Genomic DNA, 13,055 nt, shown 5'->3' on the forward strand with positions numbered 1-13,055 from the left:
AGGCATAAACATATTATTTCATAAAGTATATGTATTTATTTATCTATTTATCAATCTGCTTATTTATTTAGAGTAGGAACTTTGATTAGTTTCTTAGAAAGAGTCTTTATGGAAGCATTCAGAGCTTTGAACCTGACATGAATGAAGCTTTGGCACAGATTCCTAAGCCACAAAGACTTGTATTGATGAGCTGCCCCAGGTAGCACTACACCCCAGCTTTTTTGGATCTTATCTGATGGTTCTCCATTCTTCAGGAAACAAATGGCATCACATCACTTCCCCACAGATTCCTAAATCCTCTCTGTAATCTTGAACAACTCTTCTTCCAGAACCAGAAAATAAGTATAATTTGTTTATCTGTTTATCAATTTAGGATTTCCATTTAATAACATCTGGTTGTGGGACATGTCTGTATATTTCACTCAGTTTTAAATGTCTACAAAAGAGCAAGGCATTTAGACTTCCTTCATTCTCATCTGCCCTTTTTAAGCCTTTAGTGGAGAATACAGTACATTTATCCTTGTATTGACTAAAATCTGAACACAGATCTAACATGGATGTGGTCACTAAATTCGGTCAGTCAAGAGTTAACTTTACTGAAAGTGATTTTCAGGGACTGACAGAAAAAATTAGCTAAGTAATACTTATACTAGCGAGTTAGTATTAGAAATAAATACGAGAAGATAAATGAGAAAAATATGTAAATGAAGATGAAATCTATTCTTGAGACAAAATTGAATGTGCTGGACATGCAGAAAAGATTTGATACACAGGTTGAGACTTACAGTTTTATATTTAAATAAGAATTTGATTTAATCACTCTTTTCTATCATCTATACTTCCAGCGGGTGTCCAAATTACTTCCATCCTCTCATAAGCTATAGGGTATGCAGCCCTAGGATACAAGCATTGCTATCCAATAACTGCATCAAATGACTCACAACATCAATGCTATCCAGCTCATCAGGTAATCCACTATCTTCAGGAAGCAGTCTGACCTTCCTCTCAAAAGTCAACATGGTTTCTTCAGCCTAAAATTTCTAAAAATCTACGGTGTATATTGCCTTTCTAAAACTTTTTATGTCCTGAAGTTCAAAAGCTACTCTGGACTACAGTTTAAAGGGAAGAAAGTGTAGTTTTTATAATAGAGAATGCCTCAGTAAGCATCTAAAACAAATAAAGAAACTGCTCAGTGAAAAATATTTCCTGTCAACAAAACAAACTTATTTTAATATATAGAAAGAAATAGATAGATATTCCTTTTATTTTACAGAAAGCTCAGTAAAGAATTGTTAAGCAACATAAGCCTTTCAAGGGTTTATGGTATGGAGTAATAATCCATGCCGAGTGTGGGGAATTAGCACACAATAATTTACACCCTATCGTGCACTTCTACTTAATTTAACAGCAAGAAATCAGCTCCCCGTGTGTTTCTATAAACCTTTAACAATAGAAGCTTCATTCTAGAGATTTTCCTTCAAAATAAACCTGATCAAATCCTTACTGTGACACCAGATGGTGATAGAGCAGATGTACCATAAAACCTGAAAGTTCAATAACTGTCAGTCAAGAGCTGCAGAATGTCTACTCTGTAGAACTACAGTAATGGCATATTGAAAAATGATTAATTCAACAGTCATGCAAGATCTGGAAGAAAAAAATAATAATAAAAAAGAAAACAAAATACACCTAAGGAGAGGGGACAAAAACACTGTCCTTAATGTACTTCTAGAGTAATGATTTGATTTATTTTGAGGACATGTCACCTTTCAGTAGAACGCTCTGTTTAATCATTCCACTTCAAGAATTTTAATATAACAGCCATGTCATCTTGGAGGTTATTATTCTGCAATTAAAAAAAATTTAAAATGGTGTGTGCTGTGTTTCATACAGGTGTTTATCACTAGAACAAATGTTGTCTTATCAGTCCACCTGAGCAATGCAATTCACCTTTTTAAGTGTAATAGAGATGCAACACATCTGCAGCAATGGACACTGGCTTGAGTGACAGGCAAGCCAGCCACCTTAACATTTGCATGTATTCATAAATATAAACCCTTTATACAGGGTTTATAACTTAAGTTTCATTAAATAAACTCATTGAGCTGAACTTTTAGAAGTGATTTTCAATCAGATTATTCTAACTGCGTAACTTTAATCAAGCTGAACAGCAGCCTAATAAACCAGAATATGAGGTGGTATTACACAGCTGATCCAGTACTGCTGCATGTAGTTTTTATTAAATTATATCAAAAGCAAGAGAAAATGGGCATATCCATGTATATTTGTGAACCTCATCAAGAATTTAAATATGCCTGCAAAACACTGGGATTCATGGCAACTAAGTGCTGCAGAATCTGACATGCACAATTATACCCTCGTTTCTTGCCTTAGTGTGGCACCAGTTCACATGATGCCATGATGTTGTTTTAAAACTGAGTTAATCATAGTTGTGGAGACGGAAGCACTCTCTGTCTCATTCTCCTATAATTCTCATTATAAACTGTTAACTTTGAACAGGACAGCTACCAATTCTTTTCCCATAAATGCAGGAAAACTCTAGAGGGAAAGATTCTTCTTAAGAATGAAAATTTTAATTATCTAATGAGAATATCTTATCTTCTGTAGAGACAAGACAAATCTTTCAAAAATGTTCATGCTGCCTGTAGATAGAAGAGAAACAGTGTTCAATTTAAAGGATTATAGCATTCTTCACCACTATCCTTTTATTGTGAGTTCATCTTAACAGAGATGAGACATACAGCATGGGAAAGAAAGTTTTAAATGCTGCTCTGCCAAGATATTCTAACCTCTGTTTCATGCAAAACCTTGAGACTTGACTTTTGTCTGTGTAGTAGAGGATAAATGCTATTTATTGCACTTCTGAAAATGTATGTGAACACAGCCATAATCCAATAAAATGGAAAATCGGCTCCCTGGGTTTGCCAGGTACTGAATCTGCTTTGTACCACTAGCTTGTTGAGTAAAATAAGTTAAAAGTGCAATCAGAAAGTTATGACTTTCCCAACTGCAGTTTATAAACATTGTAGTTATTTGTACATATAGAGGCAGGAGAATAAGAACAGAAGGCCAGACTAAGATTCAGATCTAAACCTTGAATTCCACTACATACCTAAACCAGATGTAACCCATTCAATCCTCCTGGCATGGCAATCAGTAAATGCCAAATCCCAGTAAAACCCAAATAGCAAATGAGGGTTATAATGTGTAGTAAAATCTCCAGTAGGTGGAGGCAATACATTTGGTTTCCCACCCTGAGAAGGATCAGAGATTTTGTGAGAAAGACTATCTAATGCTGATTTTTCAGATGCTGTCAAGTTGATTTTTCAGCACATTCGCAAACTCATGGTGGCTAATGTAAAGACTGGGAATTGAAAAGGAATGGGCAGTGCTTGTCTTCCGTACAACACCACAGTTTATTGAGGTAGGGTGTATTTTACTGTTGTTTGGAAAGGGTTAGCAGGGAAGTCAATGCCAGCTTTCAGAACTCACCTGCCTAACGATGGCTCTTGCAGGACCTGATATTTGCTGTAATCAGTGTGACAGCTGAACAGCAGTGATGAGTTCCAAGAGAAGGAAACATGCCTGTGTTTCCTCTCCCATTTTGGCAGGTCAGATAGAGAAGCCTCTGGCTGAAAACTTGAAATATTCTATTCTTCGTGTCTCTCTGCTATGAGGTCTTTATAATTCTTCCTCTGGAATTATGGAAATGTTGTCTGTGACATGGTATTTTTTTTAGTGCTTATTTAAAACATGCATTATGATATCAGTACCATTTTTTTTTTCTTAACTACTTACAGATACTCTCTTAGATGGTACTATAGGTAGCCCGTGCATATCGTACCAGTATAGAAACACAACCCATTTTCTAATTTTTTACCACCTTCAAGTGTTCTTTTCATCATTGTCATCATTGAACAATACTTTTTCTGTGCAGTCCGCTTCCAGCAATTTTTGCATCATCTTTCCACCACTACTAAGTGTATTAATACCATTCTCAGAACTTCTTATTGCTTCATGCTATCCATATAATTATTACTTTCATATCAATGCTCATCATTATTGAACTTTTAATTTCCAATAAATGTATCATATCTATCTAATACATTTCCAGACAAACCTATTTTCACAATTACTGCCTTAAAGGAAAGCTGCTACATTATGTGCACTCAACAAGTCTTTTCTAACCACTTTTTCTCTTTTTTTAACTTATTGCAACACTGAGACATTTGGATAACACTATCAGTGTTACACTGGCTTCCACTCCTATGTAGTTTTATTTTTTTCCTCATTGTAATGCTAATGGATCTGTCTGTGCTGATATTTTCATCTCTAAATCAAGAATATATTCGTAAAGGAATTCTAATTGGATTGGTTCCTTGACTCTAGTTTGACAACTGCCTTCTCCCCTTTACATTTCACAACTAATTAAAATCCACATATATATACATACTAATTTTATTTATATTTATGTATGTGCACATATATATAAAAATTCTAAGTGAAAATAATCTTCAGTTACACTGCTAGTGCTCATAAAAAACACATGGATATTCATTAAGTGAAATTAAGTATGCTTTTTTTTTAATAGTAATGGGATGAAGACAGCAGTTGAAAGATTAACTTGCAATGTTGCCACTTGATGGAAAATTCTATGGAAAATTTTGCTTAGATGTTGCTTAGGTGTAAAATCAAAATATTCCCATGTATTTTTGATACTAACAATATCTAAGTGTGAGAAAGATATTAATCCTCTCAGTAACTGGTTATTTAGCAAAAGGAGAACATTTGAGAGAAAAGGTTAAATACTGAGATTTATCGGTATTTATCAGGAATCTTTTAGATATACAGGGAAGAAATGTAAAATATGCTGTAGAAATTTTGTCACTGAGGGAGAACTGAAAAGCCACATGATCATACAAACCTTTCCACCTGTATTGATTAAAGATAGTACTCTCAAAATTCTTAGTCAATAGATGTTTTTCAATAAACTGACTTTGAAAATGTCATTATAGGTGCTTAGAAACTGTCAGTTTGTTTTATTTTTATTAAACAAGATGCATAGGGCATATGGTAAGACATAGAGGCATTTCCATCCTAAACAGGTAACATGTTTGCAGTTTGGACTAATCATTTTAGGCAATATATAAGAAAAACTCTAGAGGTAGAATCCTAATCAAATCAGTTTCAGAGTTCATGATGTGCTTGCAGAAAGAATTTAAAACTAGCTAGTCAACCTCTTAGACAAAAATGTATTTTATTAATATAAATGTCAAGATGACAAAAGTATTCAAGATGATAATTTAATATTCATATAAATAATGATGTGTTAATGTAACAAGTAAGAAGACCTGCTCCTTCCCTGCATATCATGTTAATGTCTGTTGCATATCAGAAGACAGAAATTAATCTGACATCTGTGTAGTATTTTCTGACTCTTCTCAGAAATACCTTGTTCAACTTAAATTAGCTGATATTTCCTAGCTCCTTCTACAATTAAAAAACACAACCCTCTTTACATAAGGTAAACCCAAAGGGATTCTAGGTTTGAAATTAACGTGCCCTAAAATTTCAAGACATCCACAGATCAATAAACTTTTCCATTATTTGATGGGCAGTGAGACTTTATTAGTCTCACTGCCCATCAAAGCAGCCTCTCTCTTTTCATTTTGAGCTTTTGGCTGACTTTCTTGAAAAGGTCAATGGTAATTCCTTTGGAATATAGTGATTGATGCTGATGAGAGAAGAACACATTAATTGCAGGCTGTTCTAACAGATAACATGACCAATAAACTATTGAAGCCAAGAAAGTTATTTTTGCTTTCCACTGGAATTCTAACGAAGAGGAAAATGCCTTACTGACCACACATGCCAAGAGTTCCAAAACAGCAGAGATCACTGAATTAATATATTAGCCTGGTGGGATATTATAATTGTTGTTTATATTTTTTTGTCTTTTTAACAGTAATAAAAGCAAAAATATAACTTCAAAGTAAATCATAAGAATGAAAATGGAGCTAGGTAACAATTTTTTGTTTACTAGGCATTTTTTCTTTCCTTCTTTTGAGATAGGAACATTTCTTTGCCAGTCCCAATAACTGATATTATAGAAACTGTTCTGAAAATGCTCAAATGCAAGTGTTATCTTCAATTGCTGAATATGACAAACCTCTTCCTTTCTGTGACTTCAGGAGATAGAAGTATCTAAAAATCTGAGTAATTGTAGTGCAGACAAAGAATTGAGACTCAAGGGCAAATAAAAATGTACCTAATTGTTTATTGTTATTTGCTTATTATTTATTCTAACTTGATTTATACATACCCTTGTAGTTGTTGTGGTGGTGGTTGTTGTTTTTATTATTGTTGTCATTTATTATGATTTGTGGACCTTCTCTTGAAGAAAACAGCAAACAAAATAGTAATACCCCCTCCCTTGTGGGTTACAGTCAACATAATTCCATATTAATAATTCCATATTAATAAAGTTGGACCAGAGACAGGCAACTGAGAAATATGTTGACTGTCTGAAGATGTGGTGTAAAGGAGGTGAAAGCACTTTTTTCCCGCAAATCTGTCCTACTGAAGGCAAGTTTACAGCTCAGTTCTATACATATTTGTCTCCTACAAGGAAGGAATTTATTCCTTCTGATGAATCAGATTTCTCTGTTTTCCCTTATTACAAGTTTCTTTAAAATTAAATCTCCATTATCTAATAGCTGTTATACACATCACATGCATACTTAATAACTGGTTTAATTTACTATGCATGTACTCTGTGATAAGTAGCCCTCCACAAAACGGTCACATTTTCAACTGTTGTGCTATAAACAGAAAAGTCAATGGCATTACTGTAGTATCGAACAGACTATGTTCCAAATGAATCTTTGATCACTTTACAGTGTACTGAGTTTTACCCTGAATATTTTTATTCATTCTTTGTTTACATAGTTTTCTAAAATATATGCTGATCCTTTTGAGGACGTGTGGCTGTTGTCCATTCTTACTATGGTGTCTAGCAAGTAGAACCTCAGAAATTCAGCCTTTAACTTCAAGCTGCCCATAGGTTTGCTTCTTTAAAAAAAAAAAAAAAAGTGGAAAGAGCAGATTTCACAAGATACACAGTTTTATTCCTTTGTCCCATGAATCCAATCACCCAATACACAGCTGTAGACAAGAGCAGCAATTGTGCTCATGATGCACTTTGCAAGAAACCATCTCTGTTCAAGGAATCTTACTGCCTTTCTTTAAGACATTGCAGTGCCTTCCTGTAATATGAGACTGCCAATGGATAATCTTGTAGCCAGTCCAATGATTCAGTTTGTTCCAAATTCTGCTACTGGCTTTCTCCATAACCTTGTGCAAATATTTTTTTTTTATGCCTTCATTAGGACAACATAATTCATACATTTTTAGAATTTTAGAATGTTGATGGGTACTGGGTAATTCGGTAAGCATTACAATCCCATTCCCCCTTTTACAGTAAAATGGGTAAGATTGAAGAAAATTTTGAGAGAGAGAGAGAGAGAGAGATGCATTAAAGAGGTCAATTTGAAAAGACTAGGCATGATCTTACTTTGACCAAACACTCCAGTTCCCTACTTTAGAAAAAAAATGCCCATTTTGAGGCAGCAAGGTACTCGCTAAGGAAAATCTATTGAGAATTCTTGAGCTAGAATAATGCACAGCTACCACACAATTAAATACAGTTGAAATAAGAATTATAAATTAACCCCAAATTTTCTTTTTCTTACCTGCTGGTTAACGGGAAAATTCCTGTTGATTTTTTTAATCTATAAAATTCAATAAAGAAATAGATTAATACTCAGTCATTAGAAGAAAACAAAACAAAACATTGGATTTGAGAGACATATATCAGACACTCCTTTCCAAAATTACGCAAATAAAAAAAATCTCTTGCAATAAAAAGACTGAAATCCTTGACAAGCTCATGTGAATAATGGGACATTTCTGTGGTCACTGTGTAGTACATTCTGCTGTTCAGAATACAGGAAAGGAGAAATGCAAAAATTATTTCTGAATTCTACAACATTATGTCTTTTGCTTTTCTCTGATTAGAAGCTATAACATAAACTATATAGTATTTAAGTATATACGTAATTCAGAACTACTTACTACCATCCACTAAAGTCATCAAGCTTTAAGCAAATTCCTTTCCTTAAAGACTGATGGAAAATTGGACTGGAATAGCCTTTGAAACATCCCTTACTCTAGCCTTGTATCCTAGGTGCAAAATTAAGTGTTCAAAATCAGTTTTGAAAATTGTTCACGTGATTTTTTCTTAAAACGTTCAACAATACCCCCAGGTAAAATGTAAAGAGGAAAACAGTCTGAGACACCTGATTCATGGGGAGTTTGTATTTAGCCCTGCAGATCATTGACTCCATCTAAATAAACACTGCCATCTTTCTGAGACAAAAGTGTCCAATAAATGGAGAATTAAATGTGGAACATACCCATTCCTGACATTAGTAGAACAAAAATGTTCTTTTTTATTTTAAACATAAGCCCTGAATGCTTTTGAGCAAACCTCGTAAATCTACCATGTGCATTTATGACAGATACTTAATATCGAGGAATTTATTTTTTGCTCCCCTATGTTAATTTTTCACAATTCTTTTTCATAGCTATGGGTAAATAAATAAAACACATCTTTTAATTAAAGACATTGTCAACTAAGAATTAGTTGTATAGCCCTGAAAGCCAGGAAATCTCAGAGTAATATTTAGACTGCTTCAACCAAAGGTATGATTTCTTTTTAGAAGAAAAGAAAAATCATCATTGAATTTCTTCCAGTGTTTACAATATCATCTCTAAACAACTATATGCAGAGATGTGAATGGCACTGTGTTTTGCAGACTTTAAAAACAGGCGGTTTGCTGCAGTGGTAACCTCTTTGCATTCTTCATGCAAATACTGAGCAAGTCTGTAAGTCTGTCACTGACATCCCACAGTTTCTCCATCAAAGGATATCTCTCACTGTCAAGAACATGCTGGCAAGCAATTTCAGTTGGTTTTCAAATGTATCCTGAATCAAAAGTATCAGAAGAACTTTTCCACCCTTATTTCCTGCATATACATCAGCTTCAGTTTCCTCCTTTCTTCAAAAATACTAAACTGCGTACTTTGTTCAAGTTTAAGCAAAAACTACAGCCAATACTGTGAAAAATTTAAGTTATGAAAGAACACTGTCAAGAAAAAGAGATTTTACTATTCTAAACAAAATACAGAAAATTTCTCTTTAGGGGCAAGTTACAGTTATATATTAAATATTTTGATAGTATTTTTGTTTACTTCATTTATAGGGATTACATTTTTTAAAAGCAATAAATTACATTATGAGCGTTGTGTACTTTTAAATGTTCCTGGGAAATGTAAATGCACGATCCGAACATTATTTTCTCATTCAAAAATTTCCAGCTCATTTTTTAAAGTACGATCTAAGCACCTACATTGCATAGTTGTTTTAACTGTTGTTACTTTGGTTAATTAAAACAATCATGCTTATCTTTCAGGTAACATGGTGGCGATTTCTTGAAATGCATTATTTTTAATTATGTTATAGTTTGCAAACTGCATTATAGGTGTTCGGTTCTACCTGGAACTGAAAATTGCTAAGTGTGATTAGTTTTAGAAACATCTTAAATGTTTATCATTCACCTGCATAAACGTTGGACTTTACACAAAACTCAAAAAAGTTCTACAATTAGGCAGCTGAAGTCACTGCTCTTTAAGATTATGAGATACACTGTCTTCAGTATATGGAAAGAAAAACATTAGTCAACATTGTTCTTCCCAGCATGTTACAAAATACACTGAGTAACATTTAATCTACAGATGATCCAGATCCACCAATCCTTAGGAATCAAAATCTAAATGTAAATATTTTTCATAAATGAAAAGAGAGAAAAATATCTTCTGCTACTTGATAGATTATCTAAAAGAGAAATGCTCCTTCATTCTTCCATAACATTACTGAACTCATTGTAATATTATTATTTATTAAGCACAGTCACAGCACACAATGCTATGCAACTGATGAAAATGAATAACATTTGTTCTCATCAGAGGACACCAGTATGATACACTGCAAACATATATGCACAAAATATTTTTAAATAAAATACTCTGGCAGGTATTACACTAAGAAAGAAAGGCAGGCACTCTGAGAACATTCTTTAGAAAAATGTGTTTATCCAGAGCAATAAAAAATCAGGAATGGCACAAAAGGAGACAAAAGAAGAAGCTAGTAAACAAATTCTAGGATAAAGGAATCCTTATGAAAGGTGAACTGAAGCTAGCAAGAACTACTTGCTTCTACTTCATGTTCAAAAAACAGGTCTTGAGGGTTGAAATTCTATTCTGGTCCAACTTCTGTAACTGCAGATTAGGAAAACAAATCTAAGAATACCATAGAGAAAGTAGTTTGGGATTTGTTAATTGCCTAAATGTGGAAGGAGGAAGGAGGCATCAAAAATAAGGTCTCTGCAGCATGTTGCATCTGATTAATAAATAGGTAAGTGATATGAGACCAATAACAGAAGAATAGATTTTAGCAGAAGTTATAGAAGAATTGTTTGAAGCATAATTCATTGTGATAAAGGTACAAACATATATGACTAGATACGTTCCAAAAATTCAGCTGGCCAAATATGTTAGGACATCATAGCCATGAAGAATACTCAACAGAGAGATGAGATGAGGTGAGACATAGAGAAGAATGCACCATGGTCAAATTCAGTTAGTTTTGTGCACTAGGTGATGCCACCACAGATGAATACTTTTCACGGTGATGGCTGTGCCTGCTCTGCAGAAGAAACAAAGAAGAACATGGAACACACCACTCCTCAGCAGGGTAAGCAGATGAGCGGGCTTTGGCTTCAGGTGTGCACAATGATTGCAGCTTCTTTTTTTTTTTTAATTTTATTTTATTTCATTTAACAGTCTTCATGCCAGAGAAACAGTAATCCGGAAGAATACCCTTACATACTATTATCTTTTCATGTGAATTTTACCCTATTATTGTTGGTCTCTGCTGAAAGGCTGATCAAGCTCACAAAAACTGTGTTTTAAACTTTCACATTCAGTTGAAACTGAACTGAATTGTTCAATCCTCTGAGATACTATTTCAGAGCTTCTTTGAGCAAATAGCACTGCAATAACTATTTTCATTTTCCATAAGAGGATTTTAAAGTGTAATCTCAGAACTGCTATTTATTATGGGTTTGTTTGACCTTTGTTGTCTATTTATTTTAATGACATTTGTTATTCTAGTGTAATCACAGGATCCTCATGAGATGATCACGAAATGTGCCTTTCAATGAGCACATACCACCCTAAGGACTCCTAAGTGCAGTGCGATCTAGAGATAAGGGCATTGATTCCAGGTTTTTCCAGTTCTTAAAAATTTAAATAGAATCAATGATACACTTGAAAACTCTGTGTATCCTATGCTTGCTTTAATCTTATTTCCTGAAAAACTGTATTGCAAATGAGAGGCTCACAGTTCTAATGTGATACCGGGAAACACAATTAATGACAGTGTGAATCTCAGGTATCACAACTGGTCCTCTGCAAGAAGGAATAATATAGTAGATGTTAGTTGTCAGGACAGAGAACTTGACAGGCACAATTCGCTTGGAGTAACTACAGGAACAGCCAAGACTGAAGGGCAATGTTTGGAATGAGTGGGCACCAGCTCCTACTTAGAATTTTATTGACTTAGTAGATCAGATTCTCCCACACTTTCACATATGATTTGTTTTATCATTTTCTTCCAGCCTGTAGATGTCTTGTAACTTTCCAGCTCTCCTTCCTTATCAGAAATTTTTGAATTAAAAAAACACCTTATTATTTATATTTATTCTGGCCATATATCTGGATTTCCCCAAACAATTTAGATTCTGTAGCCTTCTTCATCAATTGTTTGCGTTACATAACTGGTGATTTACATTCATTACCAGCTAATTAAAATATAATAGCTTGACAGGAATGTAAATTCATTACATAGTTCTTAACTTTGTCTCATTCATTAAAGCAACAATACAGTTCATGCTATTGTGATTGTGAACAGGTAAAAAGATCATTAGAATTTGGAGCACTTTGGAAAAAAACATGAATCCATGCTGTGATAATATTATGCTAATGAATGGGTAAGAAAGAACATATAACTAACATTTGGAATTCTTAGTTGGTTAGTCTTATTTTCTGTCCTTGCTAGGCTTTTGTATGTTCAATGTGATAGGTAAGTTGTGGTAAGGTTGTGAAATTTTGTTATCCAAGAGTATACATGCATTGAAAGGAATCACAGAAAATTTGAAAAAAACGTGCAATGGTTCACATGAAATACATCATGCATCGGTGAATAGATTCAAATATATGTATAACTGCCAATAGACTGAATGTAGGAATTGGTGCTGGTTTTACAAGCTGTAGTAGATTTTAGAGTTCAGGCTGAAAATATAAGCTCCGATATGCAAAGTGATCTGTCAATGTGTTCTGGAAAATATGGGAGCATAGGAAGTATTTAATGCAACATTTATGTCTGCGTCCTGACCTACCAGGGATGATGCCATTCTTTATTGTCTGTTGATCACATTTTACTAGCTAAATGGTTCAAAGGATAGAAAGATTGGGGTTACTGCCATGATTTCTAGTATTTCCATGCTGAAATAGAGATTTTTCTCAAGACTAGCTGCACAGGATTGCAAATGCACTCAGCCTGAAGGAGCTCAGCATCGAGTTCCTTGAAGAAAGAAAGGGAAGAAACAAGAATATATGAACATTTGTATGAAGGAGAGGCTTGATACAATACTGAATAATGCATAAGCGTAAACATGACCTCTGCTTTAGACTCTGTTCCTATAGATCCCTGTAGGCTGAATCATTCTCACCATGGTCTGTAGATGAGAACAAACGTAAGAAACAAGACGATATATGTTTCAACTTACATAATAAATGTTATAAAATCTCTCTTAGGAGTCAAACAATTACAAAAAGAGATCAAATGCTTTTAA

At 34.0% G+C, this 13,055-nt stretch overlaps 1 protein-coding gene across 1 annotated transcript in view; it reads right to left on the reverse strand.

The window, feature by feature from the left end:
* Positions 1-13,055, reverse strand: part of SNTG1 (syntrophin gamma 1) — a gene marked incomplete at both ends in the record, with an annotated part of 164,040 nt that overhangs the window by 68,998 nt on the left and 81,987 nt on the right. Inside the window, one exon of the mRNA XM_081996425.1 lies at positions 7,773-7,811. Coding sequence (XP_081852551.1) covers positions 7,773-7,811 — 39 coding nt within the window. The remainder of the gene's footprint in view (positions 1-7,772; positions 7,812-13,055) is intronic.

The sequence above is a fragment of the Phaethon aethereus genome, assembly GCF_964289735.1.
Source record: "Phaethon aethereus genome assembly, chromosome: 2".
Lineage (NCBI taxonomy): Eukaryota > Metazoa > Chordata > Aves > Phaethontiformes > Phaethontidae > Phaethon > Phaethon aethereus.